Below are 22,472 nucleotides of genomic sequence, written 5' to 3'. Positions count from 1 at the left end.
ACTAGAGAAGTTTGTGAGTAACATGGTATCGGAGTCAGTTTTAAGGAGATCCTCTTGTTTCAAGAGATCACATGAATTATATTAGAGCATATATTTTTGTCTACTATACTGATATCTTTTTCGTCGCCTCTTCAACCAGTCCATTGGTTTTTTGGTTATATTTACCATGCACATGAGCCCACGAAGTCGAATTTTCAAGTAATAGTAAGGAGACAGCTTTCGAGCTAACTAATTCATGTTTTACAACGAATCAAGCTTGTTGCTACAACTGTGCACCCGTGTACTATCGTTTGGTAGGATTGATGTTCTCTCAAAAAGTCACTGATACGTTAGTAATCATCGTACGTGAAATATTAATTTATTCATATACGGGTATTGTGAAGCTTCGCTCAAATACTGCTGATGTGCTAGCAACCGCGCGTGAAAGGCAATATTGACTGATTCATGTGCATGTATTGAGACACGGCTAGCGCACTTCGGGGGCGTCATAAAAGGGATACTGATTGCGTAACCATTCATCGAAGATGTGTACACTTTTGAACAATAGCAGTACAGTACAAAAATAATAAATCTGCAATAAATCTCTGGGTGGCAAATTTAGTCCTCAATTTGGTCCACCTCATCAACCCTGAACGATCTAATTAAATTTCGCAATTAATTCTATGTTCCTCATCTCCTCCTCCACCACCTAGGAACTTTTTTTTTCTTTCCTTTTTTTTTTTTTTTTCTGTGTTTAAAACTAGGTAGGGAGTTAATTTTATATCCAGAGTAAATTTTACCATCACCAGATCGTAGAGGTTTAAATCTTGACTAGCACAATATATGCATCTACTATCTACTATGACAATAAAATAATTGCTCTGAGCATACTAATTTTTTTTTTTACAATTATTTGTTCCGAATAATAATGCATCTTTATTATCTTTCCAACATCAACGGATATATATTTTTTTCTTTTTGCGTGAAAATTGAAAATAAAATAGAAGAATATAAGGCTCTTCGAATTTTTATCTTCTTAGGTTAAAGTTAACTATGTAGGGAATTTATATAATGTTATACATCTGTTTATTTCTAAAAACTCAACCTATCAAAAAAAGAAAAAAAAGAAAAAGAAACAATATTGGCGATTGTTATTTCATTGTATTATTAGTATATTTGAACTACTATTACATTTATTTTCTTTGTAATGTATTTTGTGTACTTAAGGAGATAAAAAGATATAATAAATCGCCATTACATTTTCTCTCTTTTTTTTACATTTTTCTTTATTTATAATTACTAAATAAATGGAGTCGCACCCGATGGTCGGTGGGGTCCACCAACGAACGGTCGAGATTCACTAGATCCACCCGTCCGCATGCGCCGCTGTCCGTACGTAACACCGCTTCCTATAATCCTATTCCTAGTCGTAAACCTTATATATAACGACTCGGAAAAGGAGGAGAAAACGTTTATATAAATAATTTTTTTTTAAAAAAAAACATTTAAAGCAGCTTCTATATCTATTATTTACAAAGGAGCAGAGTTTGTTAGCTACCGCACAAATTCTCGTCTCCGCTCTTCTTGGATTTGTCTCTCGTCTTAGTTTTTCGCAATCGCAGGTTCTGAGACGCGCCCTCTACGTACAAACTCTCTGCCAACTGCTGCAGCTGGATCTGAAAAGACAATGAGGGGGATGTCGGAGTTTGATGCCGGAGGATCGGACGAGGCGTCGTCGTCACGGGGACGCAAAGTTGTGGAGACGAAGGCGAAGAGAGCGCTGGTCGGGGCGGGGGGCCGTATCTTGTTCTATCCGACCCTCGTGTACAATGTGATCCGGAACAAGACGGACGCCGAGTTCCGGTGGTGGGACCAAGTTGATCAGGTGCGACCGTGCGATCGCGCTCTTCTTTTCTCTTTCTCTTCTTATTTTCTAAAAATAAGTGTTAGTGTTACGCACACGTACGATTTTTCTAAATCAAATTCACGATAAGCTGCTAACACCCTTTTTTTTTTTTTTTTTTTGCGCAGTTTTTATTACTAGGTGCAGTTCCTTTTCCCAGTGACGTACCTTGTTTGCAGCAACTTGGGGTTCGCGGAGTTGTTACGCTCAACGAGCCCTTTGAAACTCTGGTTCCCACATCCTTATACGAGGTATATATTTTTAAAGTTTCTTACCATGTTTATAAATCCGAAACAAATTTTGCAAGAAAAGATAAAAAGATTATACAACGGCTAATCAACCGTTCACCGCCGTTCTAAAACTCGTACAATATTGCTTGTCTCTTCATGGAGAGGCTCCCCACGTAATTAACTTTCGTTTAATTAGAATAATCTTTTCATCTTTTCTTTCAGAATTTGATGCGTTGTTTCTTGATAAATTATTTATGCATGGTAGCTAAATGTTCGCAAATTTTGCTTTTTTTTTTCTTTTCTTAAGGCTCATGACATTGATCACCTCGTGATTCCGACGAGAGACTATCTTTTCGCGCCTTCTCTCGACGACGCTCAATGCGCCGTCGATTTCATCCACAGTAAGATTCGTTACCATCGATCTTTTTCTCCTTTTTCTTGACTATTAATGTTCGTATATATATACATACACTCCGAGAATTCGAAATATATAGTTAATAAGAGTTTTAACTGATCATATTTTCGTGCGCTTTTACAATTTTTACAGAGAATGCATCGCAAGGGAAAACTACGTACGTACACTGCAAAGCTGGGAGGGGACGTAGCACTACAATCGTCTTATGCTACCTCGTAAGTTAAATTACTTAAAAATCAAATTAATTTACAATTTTTTAAAAAATATTTTGCTCTTTTGATTAATTTTTACAAAATATTACGTTGGATCTCTTACATACATGCAACCAAAATTCGCAGGTAGAGCACAAGCACATGACACCTGAAGCCGCTTTAAATCACGTGCGATCAAGGAGGCCACGTGTCCTTCTAGCCCCAGCACAGTGGCAGGTACATATTTACCTAAATACCCTCCAAAATTATCTATTTCACATATATATATATATATATATATATATATATATATATATATATATATATATATATAGTGAGGCTACTATGTTATCGGAAGCACGGAGCCTTCCGTACTTCCAGCTCGTTTTCGATGTTGCGACTTTCGAATCGTCGATCGGCTCCGTTAAATTTGATCTAGAGTATTTGGAGTACCTAGAAAATAAATTTTATTATTTTTCGATATCATTTGCCTAGTGATCGAATGGACTCAAAATCAACAAATTTCAATGGTCGCAGTGAACCGTTTGCAAGTTTAACGGTGTAAAAATATCCAAATCACGTGAAATTTTGATAAAAAATTCTTTATACTATATAAAACAAGATCAATATCTTTAATTTAAAATTTTAATGTCATATTATCACATTTTGTAAGATTTTTATTTTCAGCCGTTGATTTTGAGCCCCTTCGTTCACTAGGCAAATGATATCGTAAAATCATAAAATTTATTTTCTAGGTACTTCAAATACTCTAGATCAAGTTTAACGGAGCCGATCAACGATTCGAAAGTCGCAACATTGAAAACGAGCTGAAAACACGAAAGTCTCCGTGCTTCCGATAGCATAGTAGCCTCACTCTCTCTCTCTCTATATATATATATATATATTCGTGCAAATTCTAAATGTTTTAAAATGCCCTTCAAAACACTCAATTTCAATTTTTTTTAAAAAAAAATCGTTTTTAAAATTTCTCCTCTACTAGATTTCGTATTTTAAAGGACAAATAAGCAAATAGATGATTTGTCAGTGACAAATATGTAAAATATCCCTTTTTATTTCGTACTAATTGTGAATTATTATTATCTTTTTAGGCTATTCAGGAATATAGCCGGCGCAAGTTAGACTCAAAGGACTCTGCCATTGGCCAGCATGCGAAAGACACCGAAGTGCTAACATGCGCCGGAGGCCTCATCGGGGTCAACATCAACGACCGACATTTCGTCGTCGATGATCTCGCCGTCCATTCACCTCAGAGGGTTCAATCAGAGCCGTCCATTGACGACGAAGTATTAATAACAAACGAGGATCTAAAAGGTTACGACACTTATCGGGCCGGATCTAAGGGAATTATTAGGCCGAGGCCCATTATGAGCATGTTCTCGGGCCTTTTAGGCACGCTTTCGGGCTCGAATCCGGGTCGGGTTTCGGATATTTGTGCTTGCTAGTCGAGAGATCCATACTTGTAACTCCTTTTTTTTTTTCTTTTTTTTTCTTTTTTTTTTTTCTGAGAACGCTATGGGCAAAATTGTAAAAATTGTTGGTATCATATTTTTTGTGTCAATGCAATGCAACGGTGTATATTATTTTACAAAGTTTTTGGATCAAAAATCACACGTTCAAATATATTCCTGTGTATGACATGAAATTTTTCATTATATATAATATTTTTTTGGGAGTGTTGCGTAGATGCTTAAGTAGTGAATGATTCAAAATTGAGGTTTAGATAAATAAAAAATTTCTTATAAAAATTTCGGATAAAGAATTAGACGGAGAAAAAAAGTTTTCACGATAAATAAAAAAAAAAAACAAACTCTACCAAACCCGCTCCATTCGGGGCGGATCCCCAATAATCCATTATCAGAAAATTTAAAAAAAAATCAATTTACATGGGAATAAATCTACCAAATCAAATAAATTTCCCTGCAAACAAAAACTCTATATATCCTCAAATGAAACAAAAATTACACCCAAAAAAAAAAAAACAAGGGAAAAAAAAAAAAAAAGCTATGAACAAAATTCTCCTTACACACGCGCACGCACACGCTCCAAAATCTAACGACGGGGCGAATTCTTATTAACATGAATTGGCGGGGGCCTCGGCGCAAAATTTTTACTATTACCACTTCGAGCCGCGGAATTTGCACACGAGCCACTCGAGGACGTTGTTGTAATAATCCTACTATTCGGGTCCTGGACAGGATAATTCCCCTGGGTCTGGGTTTCACCGAGCCCCCCTGCGTAGCTCTTCGATGGTTTTATTTTCCTTTTAAACGGGGTTTCCTTTTTGGGTAGATCCTCTACGCTCTTCGCATCAGAGAGAGATGTAAACGATTGGGATTTTCCTTCGTAGTACTTCGATAATCCTCTCCTGATGAAAATGATCAAAAAAATAGATCTATGATCTACGATCACCGAATTATTATACCATTAAAACAATCTTTTTCTACGCGCAATGTATACTTACTTGATGGGGAGATGTTCCATGAGCGATGATAGTTCGTAGAGAGGCCCAGATGAATCCAAATTCTGGGGATTCGGAGATCGATTTCGAGCCGAAGACGAGCAGGATTCGTCGTCGTCTGATCCACCGGAAGAGGACAAGGATTCGCTCATCTCATCATCGTCGTCCTCATCTGCGTCGCAAGAGGTTGGAATTTTCCCCAGGGATTTCACATCTCTGGCCATGTTTTCTGGGGTTGGTTTTGGTCATTAGTTTTGTGTGTTGGTGTGAGAGGCGATTTATAGAGAAGTGGTTTGGCGAAGAGTCGATGAGCTGGTCCCTGTTTCGGTCAACCAGGTAGTGACAGGGGGAATCTGGGGACTCGGTGCAACGTGGACTTGTTCCGGTGCCCTATTGGTCCCGGGAACGTTTCAAAAAACTAAGATCGTACCTGCTGTCGTGGCCGCGTTTTTTATTTGTGATTTGTCTTCGTTCGTTCGTAATCTCTTAAAGGATCAAAATATTTTTGAGTCTAATTTTTTTATCTTGGGGACAGAATCGTTACAAATTAGAGTTAGATCGGAACGCCGATATATTATATTTTTATATATAACTTGACGGAAAGATATTAAATCACGTCCGTCTATTAAGGATGTATCTAAATATATGCTAACCGTTAGATCTGTTGTATATTTATAGATCGATTTGAATGGACCGACTGTATTCTTATAAATCGCCTTCAATAAATCACGTGGGTTATATCCAATATTAATATATGTATATATATATATATATTTTTAGAAAAATAATATGCTATCCGGTTCATTCATGAAAAAAACTAACTAGGCTATATGGATGAGATAGTATTAAACTTCGAATATAAAATAAAATAAAATAAAAAAGTTTACAGTTTATAATTTACAATAATGCTGTTTAGTCGAGAGAAGTTGCTCCCGCAAGATTGTCAATCTGATTTTATTGACTGCCGATAGGAGGTTCGGTTGAGCCTTTTTAAAGATGACACTATTTCTAACATCCCAATTGTACGTTAGAACATTTTAATATTGTAATGCCCTAACGTACAATTTGATTATTTTAAAATTCCAACTGGCTTGGAGAATTTAAATCCTCATCACGTAATATACAATTTTTGAAATAAAATAAATTAACTATCGAATTTTTAGTCAACTGTGCTAGATAATCTCAGTAGTGTTTTGAATTTTTGTTACTCAACGCCATACTGTAAGAGCACAACAAACTTAAAAAATTGAAAAAAGTGTGTAGATGGGGGATCTAATTATTGGGGAAAAAAAGATGGTAAAGTATGTTGGGCCACTACACCTTTGTCTCACCAATTTTTTTCTATTTTTTTTTTGGCTATGTTTTTTTTTTTTTTTCTTTTTCCCCTTTTGAGATTCCTCTCTTATCCCCTTCCCACAACTTGGTTTTTTTTTAATATTTTTTTCTTTTCTTTATTTAGTAGTATTTGATGAGTTGGGTTAGGGGTATGGAATTGGATAAGGATGAAGCCTCAAATATCTAGTACCAACTTAGGAGAAATTAAAAAGTTATTTATTAATGTTGTCGGTAGTATAAAAAATATATTTTAGAATTTTCTCGAGACGCGAATAATTCAAAGTCGCGCACCGTTTCCTTGAGACACATGGTATTGGGAACCTTGTTCTTTGGATTTATAAAAAAAAAACACACACTAATCCTGTCCAAATGTCTCATTGCTTTTCTCGAAAATAGAAATTATCAATATATTATTAATTAAAGTTTTCTGCAATTAAAAAAAAAACAAAGACATGATTAGTTCAATCTAATTTGACTTAAAACTTCACATAATCTAAGTTCATTAACCAGGACTGCAAAAATATAAGAAAAAAATAACTAAATTTACAATAAAATTATGGTGTTTAAATAATTTATCATATAAAAAATGATTCAAAATTAGTCTGAACACGGATCACTCTCAAATCAACACATTCACATTGATTGTTCCCGAAAAGATCTCTTTGTAGGTAAACAAGTTTGACATTGTGAGCATCATCTTTTTCTAAAGAGAAAAAGAATATAAACGCGCCACATATACTCCTCAATTAGCCTAAGTTCAAATCTTTAATGTGGACCATACAAAAACATGCAATAGCACGTGGTGCGACTCGAGACCAAACACCTGGTCCTCTTCGTGTTGTAACTGAATTGCTTCGATAACTAAAATCCAACTACGAGTCTACGACCACATTGTTAGATATGATTCGAAATTGATAATCGACTTTAGTTTGAAATTTCGACTCGTCGACAGTTTCATGGTGCGACCAACTTAAAAAATAAAATTGTGAAGAAAAAATAATGTTTGAAATCCATTAAGAGTTTTCTTTTCGTTTTTGTCCTTGAGGCTACAGATTGTGGTTAATTGTACTCGAACATTGTATTTTTCTTTTTTCGATAGTGAAGTTCTCTTCTTTTTCGTCCGTGATTTTTTCCTATAAAGAGTTTTTTATGTAAATCTATGTGTTCTCTTTTATTTCTGCTTATGGTTTGATTATTTCGTGTTCGTCAATTTCGTTTTCATTTGTACGTTTGTCGCAACACACATTATGATCAAAAACCAAAGTCCAAGTCCAAGTCCAATTTTTCCAAGTTAATTAGTTTGCTGAACATGTTGCGCCATTGGGTAACATAGTATGGGAGTTTGTGATTTGAGGGAATGAGGAAACAATAATAGCGACGTGTGGGGTTGTAACCTTATTCTTGTTCCCTGTGCCATGTTATGTTACACATGATTATCCAATTTACGCGAAATTCAAAGCAAATTATGACCACAATAAAGGGGATTAATGTCGGTTTGAGTTTACTTATCCGGGGGATATTTTTTCGTTAAGTTGTCGGTTTGTTTCTTACCCAGATGTTTCCAGAATCGATATTACATTTAGAATGAGAAGTTTGAGATTCAAATCCTCTTAAGACCCAGATAACAATAAACTACTGTAGATAGTGATTGTTTATTCAGTTTTTTTTTGAGAGAAATTGGACTATAGCGAAAATTTATTTAAAGAGAATGAGATGATACATAATTAAAAAAAAAATCCTTGAAAAGAGAATTATACAGTATATTTTTTGTCAGACAATCCCTAATTAGCCAATTGATCAACTTGCATAGTATTCCAGGAGAAGCGAAAATTTCATTCAAAGGAGCGAGCGAAACAGTTTTTTTTTCGGTTCGAACCTTCCCAATATCGTCAGAGCCTCCGACAGAGCTTTGTCACTGTTTACCTCTTGGACCACGCTCATGTAACCCATCAACTTGCTAGCTCTTTCTGATCTTTTCTCTTCCTTGTGAGCTTTTCTCCTCCCTCTCTCCTTTCTTTCTCACTTTTCTTTTGTCTTTCTTTCGTTTTTCTTTTTTTGGTTTGGTTTTTGCCAAGGAAGCCTAAGCTGCTTCCACCTTATATGTTTAGTTCATTTTTTCTATTGAATAAAGCAGGTAGCGTGCTACTTTTCTTTTAAAAAAAAAAGAAGAAAATTTCATTCAAAGGAGAACACATGACATTCGTCGATGAAAGACTAAAGAGCTTTGAGCTTTGTTTTAGCATCCCAAATGATCGATTCGGATTGATCAGCCTAAATTGTATCGCTTTAATAATTGATATTGAATCTAAGAATATCTGGATTCCTTCTTATAGAAAGATATCCAAAAAAAATTTGGTTGTTTTCAACACTGCTTCAATTTCAGTTGACAGCGTATCGTGAACATTTTCGACAAAATTTGAAACACACAGACAAACACTTTACCGGTTACTGACAAGAAAATCAATTCTATCCGAATTGCTGCCTCTTTAGTTACTGTCTACCCAAACCTGCAACGAAGAGCCCAAACTTCTAATATTTGTGAATTGTATGCTGCATCACTTAACTTCTGAGATTAATTCGTTTATTAATTCATTACAAGGAACAAACTGTGTTGGCTTAAATGAGCCAGAATTTTGCCCTATGACCGAAGATTACGTTTGAAATCACGTGAGGCTGAGTTGGGTCGAGTCATGTTCGAAGTGGCGTAAAGTTGGATAGGCCGAGTAACAATCAAAATCCGTAATACGCCTTATTAAGTGAAGTGATTGCGTATTTCTAATTGCTCGAGCTTTTGGGATTAATAGTTAGCACCAACGATCCAACAAACTGAGGCATGGGTCACTCTAGCCCGAACCTTTAACTAGTTCCAAAATTGTGAGTAGAACCTAACCAATTTGGATTGCAATGATTTTTTTTTTTTTTGTTTAAATTGTGCTTACACGTGACATTTTAAAAATCTTAGATTTAATAATATCAATCAATGTTGTCCATTGAGGTATCATACACAACTATTTGACCAAAATCCAGCTTTAAAAAAATGGTGTGTCATAAGTATGGGCCTGATCCAGCCCAATATGCTAACAACTAGGTGCTAAGAACCCACTCTTGGTTACAAGTGTTATATATTATTAACATGAATAGTAAAAATATAAATTTAAACTTTTAGAGTAATTTTTTATTAGATTATTCTTTATGATCTTGGAGCATATTCTATGTGGGTATATCCTTTTTATTTTTAGTTTTTCTCGCCACCTCTGGTAACTACCCAAGAGTTTTTTTTTTTTTTTTCCTTCAATAAATGAAGTCGAATAAATGATCTCGAAGGTCTCTTTGATTGTGAGGGGAGAGCTACCTATTTGGCTCGAGAATAGCATAACATTAATGACGAAACTATTATCAAATTGATATTTTAGTAACCAAAAAAATATTATAATTAATTTACAATATTATAGTATAATAATTTAATATTTTTTTTATACTTTTTACGAGAAAAATTAAAAATGGTTTTTTTATCCCTGGGAGGTGGGTCCCGGGTACAGATTCGCCGAGTCCGAATCCGAGCAGAAAAATACAAATCCACCTGCTTTATTGTATACTTTACTTTTGGAGCGAGAAACGTGAAACGTGAAACGTAAAACGTAAAACGTGAAACGGGACACGGAAAACGGGAACGGGAAACGGAGCGTGCGAAATGTTTGTTCCACCTCGGTATCCAACCCCAAACATCCCCGCACGGGCAAATTATTTACTGCACCCGTTGTACAATTACATCTCGTACACCGCCCTTAAAAAAAAAGAAAATACTATAAGAGGAATCTCAAAATTAAAATCCAATACATTGTGGCATCGATTTTTGAAGTTTATCATTTATTATATAATGTTTTAGTTAGCATGGATTATAGTGGCGTAGTTTCTTTCACAGTTTATAATATTCTAGTAATCCTACATATTTTCTACTAAAGATATTTAAATTATTACCATTCAAATTAAATTGAATAGTTATAAAAGATATCAGAAGATGTTCGTATTTCGATGCTTAATGAAAATTATTTATAGTTTATTAATAATAATATATTAGCTGGTTTCTAACTACATTCCAACCAAAATGATTTGATAAATTAGTAATAAGTTTATCATTTCAAATATAAATTATAAAATATTTTTGAATTATTACCGTCTTTGAACGAAGTAATTCCTAATTAAAATAAATTTTAATTTTTAAGATATTAATCATAACAAATATATGAGTTCGGCTACTATACTATCGATAGTATTAAGCTCTTGGTACTATCAAATTTTTTGCCATTAGATCTACTCATTGATTATTTTTATTTCTATCTGTTAGACTATATACTATTCAACAAACCATCCACTCAATTTTAGGGAATCACTATTATTCTAACCGAAGACCACTATAATTCTAACCGCACGTTCCTCATCCAACGGCTAAAAATTCGATAGCATCCAATGCTTAGTATTATTGATAGTATAGTAGCATCATCATTCCAAATATATTATAGGTATGCTCTGCACGAGGCGAACTATACACCAGCTACACCGGGTGTAGGCAGTTATTTGCACTGTTCCCTCGCATTTCCGGACGCGAGCCCCGGCCTCTAAACTGCATTTGATAACCCCGCCTCAAATCCGACCACTCTCCACTCTCCGCTTCACTCCACTGCGTCGCCAGCTCACCACCGTACGTTTCTCTCGAGCTTCGGACAACGGTCGAAAAATATCGAATCGGAAGCGTGCGCGAATGCGCCCCTTATTAGGGTTCCGAGAAGAAGAAGAAGAAGAAAAAGAAGAAGAAGAAGCAGTAGTAACTAAAAGCTTCGAAGCTTCTCCTTAAGCTTCTTTAATGGCGATGGGGGTCGCTGTTGCGGTGCCGATCCTCCTCTTCTCGCTCTTCGTTGGTGAGTCGACTCCACAATTTTTTTAAAATTTTATTTTCACCCTCCTTTGAGAGATTTGGAGATAAAGTACTGGGTTTTAGGGTTTATTGCAGGTTGAGTAAGTAGTTGGTTTGTGATCTTCGAACCGAGTAATCTACGAGCAATGTATGTGATGATGTGTGTAGTACATGCAATTAATGTTTTGATGGTAACAATGTTGGTTTTAGGGTTTATGGTTTGTTTATTAGTTGATTCGTTGTAGTCCCATTAAGAGACAAAGTGCTTTGTGGAGCAAAGGAATGAGTACTCTACAAGCAATGTATTTTATACTCTCCGCTTCTCCAAGCAAATAAAATAAGTTTTAATTTAATGCTTCTACTTGTATGTTGTTAGAATGTATGTAGTTAGAATGTAGATAGTACAAAGCATTCTCAAAACCCTACCTTTGTTTCTGTCTCTCCCATTTTAGTCCACTCTGCTAAAATCTTCATTAAACCTTTGCATTTGGAGAAATTCAACTCACATGTTGGTGTTGCAGGGCTCTCGGAATGTAGCAAAATTGGGGTTTGTTACGGGCGCAATGCCGACGACCTTCCGACCCCGGACAAGGTCGCCCAATTGGTCCAACAGCACTCCATCAAATACGTCAGAATCTACGACTCGAACATCCAGGTCATCAAGGCCTTCGCCAACACCGGCGTGGAGCTCATGGTCGGCGTCCCAAACTCCGACCTCCTCCCTTTCGCTCAGTACCAATCGAACGTCGACACTTGGCTTAAAAACAGCATCCTCCCTTACTACCCTGCCGCCGCGATCACCTACATCACCGTGGGCGCCGAAGTGACCGAAAGCCCGAATAATGTATCCGCCCTCGTCGTCCCGGCGATGACTAATGTTCTCACGGCTTTAAAGAAAGTTGGGCTGCATAAGAGAATCAGAGTCTCGAGCACTCATTCGCTGGGAATTCTTTCTCGGTCGTTCCCGCCTTCTGCCGGAGCCTTTAATAGTAGCTACGCGTATTTTCTTAAGCCCATGTTGGAGTTCCTCGTGGAGAATCAATCCCCTTTCATGGTGGATATTTATCCCTATTATGCCTATAGAGACTCGCCTAGCAATGTTTCCTTAAGCTATGCGTTGTTCTCGCCGACGGCTCCGAATGTCATCGATCCCAATACGGGATTGGTTTACACGAACTTGTTCGATGCCCAATTGGATTCCATCTTCTTCGCACTCATGGCGCTAAACTTCAAGACTCTGAAGATTATGGTCACGGAAACCGGGTGGCCCAGTAAGGGTGCGGCTAGAGAGACAGCGGCGACCGCAGATAATGCACAAACTTACAACACTAATCTGATACGCCATGTGATTAATGACACGGGAACTCCCGCAAAGCCTGGGGAGGAGATCGACGTCTACTTATTTTCACTGTTCAATGAGAATAGGAAACCCGGGATGGAATCCGAGAGGAATTGGGGGCTATTTTACCCTGACCAGACTAGTGTGTACAGTCTCGATTGGACGGGTAAAGGAAATGTGGATATCGCGACAGGGGCCAATATTACGAGTTCGAACGAGACGTGGTGTGTGGCTTCAAGTAATGCCTCGGAGGCAGATTTGCAGAATGCGTTGAATTGGGCTTGTGGGTCTGGGAATGTTGATTGCTCTCCTATTCAGCCGAGCCAGCCTTGTTACCAGCCTGATACTTTGGCTTCTCACGCCTCCTACGCTTTTAATAGCTATTACCAGCAGAATGGGGCGACTGATGTGGCTTGTAGCTTTGGTGGTGCGGGAGTGAGAACTACGAAAGACCCAAGTAAGTGGGAAATCTCGTGATAAGAGGTTGCACATTACAAGATTTTCACTTAAGCTGTTAACAAATTCAAATCTAGGAACTTTTGCTCTAACACAATGCAAAATGTCAAACATGGTCTAGCAACCTTTCTCATGCTTTCTCTTTCTTTTCTTCCGCAGGTTATGATTCTTGCATCTATCTAACTTCTGGGTATGTAAAGATCTCGCACTTTATCTTTATGCTAAGCATCCTATTCATATAATTTTAACTAACGAAGGCCTCTTTTTCCATATTTTTACAGCAAAATGAGCAGCGCGAATTCTACAGCTTCCCCTGTTTCGTCAAGAGCGCAAGGCTCTACCGCATCGCAACTAGTCAAAGGCCTAATCGCCACGTTGCCCCTTTGCGTTCTTGCTATTCTCCGTAACGTCTTCTAAAAGACCATCATGGGCTTCGGAAGCTACTCGATTTATGAGCTTTTCCACCGAGCAAAATGTATGAAAAAGATGGCCGTAAAGAATTTTGTCCTTGCGGGTGCGGTATATTGTAATATTTTCTGGGTAATTTATAATGTATGTACATTCATCTCGAACTGCGCGGTATTTGGCACTAGTTATTAATTGTAGATCTATTGATGTTCCTTCAACATGTGCTATCTTAGTATTACATATGTCCGTGATGATGCCAAGTTTTTTTGAACTCTGTTGTTGCTCATTCTGAACAGTTCATTCCCCTTCAGTAATGTTCAAAGAAATATAAATTTTATTTCAACGATCTTTTTTTTTTTTCAGAGATTATTTTATTTAGAAATAAGTTTAGCTAGAAATGTGAATCAATTATGATTCGAATTTGGGATCTTGAATACCAATCATTAAGTCTTTTGTTATTTGCGCTAGTGACGATCGGTTATTTAGACGATCTTATGAATCTCAAATTTGTGTGATCTCGGACTCATTGAGATTGCACTATTCACTCTGATATCGACCGTTGAAAATTTTGTGCCCGCTTTGCTACCAGTTTTTAAATATTACACATAAATTTTTACATGGAACTTGTAGTAATTGCGGAGATAACTATTGGAGTTTAATTAGTAGTAATCAAATCAAATTCTAACATAATCTTCCTTTTTTCTGTTCAATCCTAAGCTCCATGGAGTCGAAATTACTACTATTTTAACATTTTAATCTCAATTCAATTAAACATCAAACATTACCGGATCATGTTATTATTTAATTTAATTACCAAATAAAATGTTTATATTTAAACAGTTGAACACCTGGTATGGAAATCCCCTCTCCGTTATATGTATTTTCTAATTGACACTCCTTTTCTTCTATTTTTTTTTTTTTCAATTAAGTGGTTTTTACTAATAAAATTAAAAACTACGTTATATCTGTAGAAATTTTAGTAAATAAAATTAGATCAAATCAAATTAAAACTTTTAATTGAATAGAGCATAAAAACTCAAATAAAAAAAAGGATAAACTTCAAATACCACTCCAGTGGTTTCGCACTTTCTCACTTTAGTATCTTGTGGTTTAAAGTGTACAAATTAGTATCATGTGGTTTTATTTTTCTCTTTTTGTCAGCCCCTCCATTAACTTTTTGTTGAATCATATACAAAAATACATCAAATATCTCAAACACCTCACCTATAGTTTATCAAATATTTACTTTAGTACTCCTTAATTTTAATTTTACATTTATTATTGATTTAACGAAAAAAATAGTTGAAAGAATAACAAAAAGAAAAAAATAAAATCACAAGATACGAAAATGACACACTTTAAACTAGAGAGTACTAAAGTATAAAAGTACAAAAGTAATGGGGGTGGTATTTGAAGTTTTTCCTAAAAAATGTGGCTATGGCCTATGGGGTTCACGGGTGACGTGGTGCACCAAACCCAGGATAAAAAGTTCTCGGGGAGGGAAGGGCACATTTTCGTAATTTGTGTGAAATCCGGGGGCAAAGTAGATGAACGGTCGGAGCTTGCCCCTACATGAAAGCCGGACTTGAAGGGCACTTATTCAATCGGGTTGAATGAGTGGTTGGGCACGACTCGTGTGATCCATTCTCCTCTCCTCCCCCACTATTTATATTTATAAACACTTTATTATATTCATCTCTCTCTCCATTAAAAAAAACAAAAAAATACTAAAAAACTAAATTTAAATAGCGAGCGAAACCACAAAGGAGAGCGAAGAGAGTGTGCGCGTGAGAGAGAGAGAGAGAGAGAGAGAGGGGGGAGAGGAGGAAGAAGAAGAAGAAGAGGAGAGAGAGGGAGAGGAGGAGGAGGAGGAGACAATGTCGTGGCAAACGTACGTTGACGAGCACCTCATGTGCGACATCGACGGCCAGCATCTCACGGCCGCGGCGATCGTCGGCCACGACGGGAGCGTCTGGGCTCAGAGCGCGTCGTTTCCTCAGGTATACCTCTTCTTCGTCACCTCTGAGGATTTCGATCCGATCCGGCTCGATTTGATCTACATTTGGGTGGGGTTTGATCGGATTTCGTGGGGTTTCATCGTGTCTTGCGTGTTTTTGTGCTTTTTCTGATTAAATTTCGGAGGGAATTCGATGGTCGGATGGTATTTTGATGGATTAGATCGTGATTCGATCGTGTTTTGTGTTTTTCGTGTGATTTTATTTGGATCTGGGTTGAATGTGATTGATTATATTAGCAATGTGAATAGCGGTGTTTGATTATGAATTGGCTTGTTGAGAGATCTGTTTGTGTAGTGTAAATTTTGGATCGAATGCAGGTTAATGCTTCGGTATTTCATTTTATTTCAGGTAATTTAGATTGTTTCATTATGGTGTTTGACGAGTTAGTTATATGCGTAGTCTAACTAAAAATGGCTTGTTCTGAGTCAATGTAATATGTTAATCTAATAATGGGTTAAGATGTCAACTATCTCCAAATTGTTCATGTTTTGGTTCGTCCGTTCACATATGATCAAACAAATTAAGATCATTATTAATGACGCATTATATAATTTTTTTTTTGTTCTCTGTGTAACTATGCATATATATGGATGTGTAATTGTACAATGTCAGATTTAGGGCTCGGCATCAATTTCCAAACTTTCTGTGGTGTGGATACCGAAGATGGTTAAAGATATTCATAGAACATAACTATGCAATTGTTGGAATTGTGGATATGAATCCTTTGTTCGTAATTGCTTACAGTGTTGTGTCTGGCTTGCAATACTGATGATGTTCAATTTTCTTAATTATCCGTCTATTTTTTAGCGTCGCCTTCATGTATTTTTCACCTTTTAACAAAGGATGTTTGTGTTTCTATTCATTTTCTAATTTCTATTTATATTTGAGGAAATTTTAGTTTTACTTTTATTGGCATGTATGACACAATGAAGAATAGAAGAAAGTAAACAACTTTTGATATTAAACAAATGTAGCTTATAAATTTCAAAAAAGAAAAAAAAAAGGAAATAAAGTTTTCTTTATCAGTTTTTTCTATCTACTTGTAAATTGATGCCTGTATGACTTTTAGTTAGTATGTTTTGAAATTAACATTTCCGCTCGTTGCTTCTTTTGCTTTCTTCAAATGTTTCTGTTGTATTTCGTTCTATTTTTGCGTTATCAAGAGGTTGCCTTGTGTTGTTCCATCCATGCAGTTCAAGCCAGAGGAAATAACTAACATAATGAAAGATTTTGATGAGCCGGGATCTCTTGCCCCCACCGGCTTGTTTCTTGGATCAACAAAATATATGGTAATTCAAGGAGAGCCTGGAGCTGTTATCCGTGGAAAGAAGGTGATCGATTTTCTCTCCTCTAAATGTTTTTAGGCCTTCTTTTCTTACATACGGTGTTTCTTAAGCTTAAAATTTTTTTCTTTAATATATATTGTTCTATGCTTCTTCCACTTGTCTCCAGTTTCTACTGACCTAACGTTAGATATCTAAATGCATAATAGGTTTTCACAGCAAATGCTTTAACTGGTCGGTGAATTCAGAATTAGATATGCTGCCTCCTAATATCTGTAATACCATCTTTTGTCATTTGTGTACATGTGACTTTTATCTTTTGGTTATTTCATTTGCTCTATACTTTGGTAGAGTGTCGCATTTTTTATTCGATTAGTATGATATAGTTATTTATAACACTGATATCAGGGCTTACTGGTAGGCTCCTTCAACTCTATTAGGTTATGGGTTGATTCTCCACCGCTGATATTTACAATGGATTGATTTCCCACTTAGTTACCTCATACTGCAACATGCTTCTCATCTCCATCATGCGCATGAGGGGGTGTCGAGACAATCTCTAGGCTCTTTCATGTTATGCTGGTCTTTTAGATTGTTGCCAATAAAATAAATCTGGTAGGATACAAATTAGAAAGAGTCGTACCACCCTTACTGTTAGTCATGGTGAATATTAAGAACCATACCTCGTCTAAAGGGGTAACATATGGAGGTGTAATAATCCATTAAACGGCGTATGTAACACATTTCATCAGCTTTTCAGGAATTAAGAAGTAATAGCCAAACAATTCTATGTCCACCAAATTGGTTCTGGTCGGTCGCTGCTCTCTACGGCTTTGTTATCCTTGTTTTGTTAATTTCCCGTAGTTGTACTTTGTCTATGCCCTAATTAGTACGGGCGAATGATAGCTCGGATTTTTCAATGCTTTAAAGCAGCAGCTTCTGTAGTTCTTTTTATTACCTTTTCTTTTGCAGGGCTCTGGGGGCATCACTGTAAAAAAGACCAACCAAGCGCTGATCTTCGGCATATACGACGAGCCCATGACGCCGGGACAATGCAACATGGTCGTCGAGAGGTTGGGGGACTACCTCCTCGAGCAAGGCCTGTAGTTCATTCGCAAACTCATGCATTCTTTCCACCCTTCTAGCTTCGACTTGATGGCGATCTTTTCCTCAATTCTGCATTCGTTTTGAGCAATAATCTTGTGATTCAGCAAGAACGTATGGTTCTTCGAATTCTTTTGGTTTATTTTTGTTTCATTCCTTTTTTATTCTTTTATTCCTTCTATTGATACATTTTTTGCACTCCTGTCTTAAGCATTGTTTTCAGCTAAGCTGGGTTTTTTTTGGCTGAAAATAGGAATATATTCTCATCAACTTGTGCTGTTTACTTCGAATTAAGTTGACACCTTATGGAAGCTTTGCGTCTCAAATTATTCAAACGTAAAAATCGACTCTTCTTAGCCTAAAGATTTGAGATGTAATTTTAGGATTGATTTGCTGAGAAAGGCGAAGGGAGGTGAAAGAAACTTAATTTGTGTATCTACATGCAAAGATCCACCATATTAGCTATAACTCTACTCCAGGGATGGAGGAATTATATTCCTTGTGTACGGGTAAACCTAAATCTTTTTGTCGGAGATGAATGAATACTTTTTGGCCCATAAGCTACTTGTTTCGTTTATTATTTTGCAAATAAAGTCGGCTAGAAATGTAGAGTTGCCTGACTTCGAGCTGTCGATTTCAAATGCTAATCAGTAAATTCTTAGCTAACTGTGCTGGATACGGTCGGTAATTTTGACCCATTGTTGAAGAGAGATTTTGTGGCCTTTCACTTAATTTGCGAGGCTTCTTCAGTAATGGAACATAGTAAGAGAAGATCAAATCAACAAGGAGAAGTTCAACTCCCCATAGTCACACACTGGTTTAAGCTTTTAAGCATCTTGGAACAGTAATTCAAACTTAATGAGTCGCTAATCGCTTTTCAGTGGTCGGTGCATACAAACACTACAACAGTTGTGAGACCCCAAATAGTCCTATATATGAGATATAATAGGGCTAAATTCTTAACCCGATTTAAACATTTTGGGTGGTGGCAAGACCCAAGAGGTTAAGAGAGTTAAGCGTGCTAGGACGGGAGTAGTCCTAGGATGGGTGACCCCCTGGGAAGTTGGGGCGTCACAGATGGTATCAGAGCCAATTACCAGCCGGAAGTGTGAGATAAGTTTCGGCTGAGCCAGGGTCTGGATGACGGGCTAGCGAGATGAGTCTCACATCGCCTTGTCAGGGCTTAAAGAAGGGGAGATTGTGAGACCCTAAATAATCCTATATATGAGATATAATAGGGCTAAACTCTTAACCCGGTTTAAGCATTTTGGGTGGTGGCAAGGCCCAAGAGATTAAGAGAGTTAAGCGTGCTAGGACGGGAGTAGTCCTAGGATGGATGACACTCTGGGAAGTTGGGGCGTCACAACAGTAGTGCTTTGGACCTTAGTATATTATTAACCTGGCTACAAAGAAAGACATGAACGATTAAGATTTTTTTATTGGTTTCAATTGAGTGTATATATATATATGGACAGAGAGAGAGAGAGAGAGAGAGACAGACGACAAAGACAGAGCCTTTAATTTACTTTTAAAATATTTTTAATTTTATTGTGCAGATAGAGACAACAGAGACAGAGCCTTTAATTTTCTGTTGTTAGTGGTCCCAATGGTCGCTCTGAGGAAAAATTTTGGAATACATCAATTATATACATTTTTTCAGATTAATTCGTCATGTATTTTTTTTTCAACAGAAGAGATATAATTAACTTGTTATTACTGATACGGTGCTACCTCTCTTAGAGATGTCCATGGATACTGATGTCTTAGATTTTATGGTATCCAGAATTTGAATAGGTTGAATTTAACTGATAGTAATAAATGCCTAAGATTTTGGTTACAAATATTAAAAAATAAAAATCTAACATATATAGGCTTGGATGTGAATCTATCTATACCCGACCCGATTCTTAACCAAACCCAAACCAACTTTATATTATATAATATATAAAATATTAAATTTGTACTTTACAAATTAAGACCTGAATATAATATATATTTTAAAATTTGGTAAAAGGAGAATATTGCTCTCCGATTCTGGTTTTCGGGTTTCGATTTCTTCTCGGCTTCGATTTTGGTATAAATTTTCAAATCAAACGGTCGGGGTTTAATTACAAATTCGGGTTTTTGAAAGCCCGTCTCAAATCTGAACCCAACTGGGTTAGGTAAGATAGAGAATGTTTAATAACTTCAAATAAGAAATAATGAAACAAAATCAATGTTACATTTTTTTTTTTTTTAGTCATATGTGGTCAGTGTTTGATTGCTTCTATTTCTCTCCCCAGGTAGTGTGATCTTAATATCCGAGAAAAGAGCAATACTATCCTACATATAAACCTTATAATGTCTTTCCTCTATTAGTGGTCTATTTAAAGCCATTTATTAAAATTTTATAAAATTGTATCAATTTGTGGATCTAAGAATGAAAGAATATACACCTTCCATAAAAGATGGAAATAAAATTTTTCTGAAATGCCTAGAAAATTTACTGTATCATACTTATATCATATTATTAATAATAAATTAATAATATTTATTTTTTAAAAAATATAATAGGAATATTTTTTTATAATCATAAAATGACGGATAATTGCAAAAAAAAATTTATTTGATTTGTTAGAAACGCCGCCATGTCACTAATATAATTGGTGCATTTTAAAATTTTTTCTTTCCACGTAGGCCTGCACACTCACCCGCAAGGGGGCATTTGGTTCCATGTAAAATCTATTGAAAATTTATTATATGTTGTATAAAAAATAAAATTTTTTGTTTGAATAGTTTGAAGTCAAAAAAATATTTTTAAAAATTTAAGAAAAAATTAAAATTTTTATTTTTCGTTGTTTTTTTTGATAGAAAACTAAAATTCAAACTGTATAATAAAAAAAAATTCTACCGAAATTTTTTTTTACGAAAAATTATTATTTACGGTTTAACGTTGAACCAAAGAAACCCTACAACAAGACCAGGAAATAAATAAATCTCCATAATTTGCGCACGTTGGATAGAAACTCCAACCAATTAAATTATTTTTTTCAAATTCACCTATATCACCATAATTTTTAAAAACTATTTTTATAATATTTATATATATATATATATAATTAATTGAACATAAATAATGTGACGTAATTATCATGTAATAGGCTTATATTTTGAATTGGCCACCCTGTTAGAATGCCTGATGCTAAAGCAACCAAGCGTCTCTCTCTATACATTTTAAATCACAGAGGTTAAAGTGAGAAACTAAAAATGCGGAGATTTTAAAGTTTTTCCTTTTATTTATGCAAAGGACAAAGAGCTCAATTATTAGTGTACGAACCAACTCTCTAGAGAAAAGTATAAATCATTAATATGGTATCTTCAATCATTTATATTTGATCGCTACAGTTCACTTATTTTATAATAAATTGAAATTGATCGCCGCATAGAAGACTTTCTGCTCCTTTATTTAGACACGGGTAATGATAAAAAACCTAACATATATGTAGTCAATAAACCATCCAACATATGAATAGTATGCTAGGTTCAAAAGTTTTAGACTATTTATTTATTGTCATATATCCAAAGTTGATCTATTTATTTTATATGACCATGCATTCTTAGATTCCATGGCCTAGCTTTTTTTTTTTTTTTGAGAGAGAGAGATAGGTAGCACGCACTATAATAAAAACGGTCTATAACGACACTTTTAAATATCGATATAGGTCAAAAAAATACTGCTGGCTAAATTACCGACACTTTTAAAAAGTGTTGCTATGCGGGGTCGCTAGGTATATAGCGACAGTTAAAGAGTGTCGCTATAATCTAAAAAAGTACTGCTAATTTAGCAACACTTATTTAGCATCTAGCAACCGCCGAAACTCTATTTCGTTGGCTGCGGTGGTGGAAAAGGACCAGAGGGAAGGGTCATTCGTTTAGAATTTCAATGGATTGAGTGAAGGAAGAAGAGGAGATGGTAATCGATTTTTTTTTTTGTCTTTCAGTTTGGAATTAAGCCAAATGGGCTGAGCTGGGTTGGGTTGGTTGAGTATAGTAACCTTTTTTTTTTTTGTTGGATTCGACTTTATATTTAGGCATTAGTAGATATTTTTTTAAATTTTGACATAATTGGACATTTAAACAAAAGTGTCACAAACATATGTCTTTATAACCTAATTTTGTTGTAGTGACGCTACCCGCTTCGTTTATTTCATTTAGAAATAAACTTAGCTGGAAATATGAATCAACTAGGATTCGAACTTGAATCTCGGATACCAATCACCAAATCCTTTGCCACTTATTCTGGCGACGGCCGGTTCCCTGGCCTAGCTTTTTATTTTCTTTTATTTATCTTTATGTTTCTTTTCTTTCCAAAGTGACGTCGCCATAGCATCACTTTTTCATGTGTAACAATTATTGATGTATTAAATTAAGAGAAAATAGA

At 35.8% G+C, this 22,472-nt stretch overlaps 4 protein-coding genes across 4 annotated transcripts; 3 read left to right on the top strand and 1 right to left on the bottom strand.

Moving 5' to 3' along the window:
• Nucleotides 1,440-4,328, top strand: LOC109722017 (putative dual specificity protein phosphatase DSP8). The gene is made up of 6 exons (XM_020249861.1): nt 1,440-1,864; nt 2,011-2,133; nt 2,420-2,513; nt 2,660-2,742; nt 2,866-2,955; nt 3,828-4,328. Exons 1-6 carry the CDS (start codon nt 1,667-1,669, stop codon nt 4,179-4,181), a joined length of 942 nt encoding a protein of 313 aa, XP_020105450.1. The 5' UTR covers nt 1,440-1,666; the 3' UTR covers nt 4,182-4,328.
• On the bottom strand, nt 4,587-5,543 carry LOC109722340. Its single transcript, XM_020250368.1, has 2 exons — nt 5,201-5,543; nt 4,587-5,104 (listed from the first exon to the last, which is right to left on the bottom strand). Exons 1-2 carry the CDS (start codon nt 5,419-5,421, stop codon nt 4,789-4,791), a joined length of 537 nt encoding a protein of 178 aa, XP_020105957.1. The 5' UTR covers nt 5,422-5,543; the 3' UTR covers nt 4,587-4,788.
• Nucleotides 11,191-13,918, top strand: LOC109721884 (glucan endo-1,3-beta-glucosidase 13). The gene is made up of 4 exons (XM_020249694.1): nt 11,191-11,448; nt 11,966-13,240; nt 13,399-13,429; nt 13,521-13,918. The coding sequence occupies exons 1-4, from the start codon at nt 11,394-11,396 to the stop codon at nt 13,654-13,656; spliced, it is 1,497 nt and encodes a 498-aa protein (XP_020105283.1). The 5' UTR covers nt 11,191-11,393; the 3' UTR covers nt 13,657-13,918.
• On the top strand, nt 15,334-18,363 carry LOC109721877 (profilin-3). The gene is made up of 3 exons (XM_020249685.1): nt 15,334-15,647; nt 16,859-16,996; nt 17,921-18,363. The coding sequence occupies exons 1-3, from the start codon at nt 15,525-15,527 to the stop codon at nt 18,053-18,055; spliced, it is 396 nt and encodes a 131-aa protein (XP_020105274.1). The 5' UTR covers nt 15,334-15,524; the 3' UTR covers nt 18,056-18,363.

Source organism: Ananas comosus, linkage group 16 (assembly GCF_001540865.1).
Source record: "Ananas comosus cultivar F153 linkage group 16, ASM154086v1, whole genome shotgun sequence".
In the NCBI taxonomy this organism is placed as follows: Eukaryota; Viridiplantae; Streptophyta; class Magnoliopsida; order Poales; family Bromeliaceae; genus Ananas; species Ananas comosus.
This window is presented reverse-complemented; position numbering and strand designations above follow the sequence as displayed.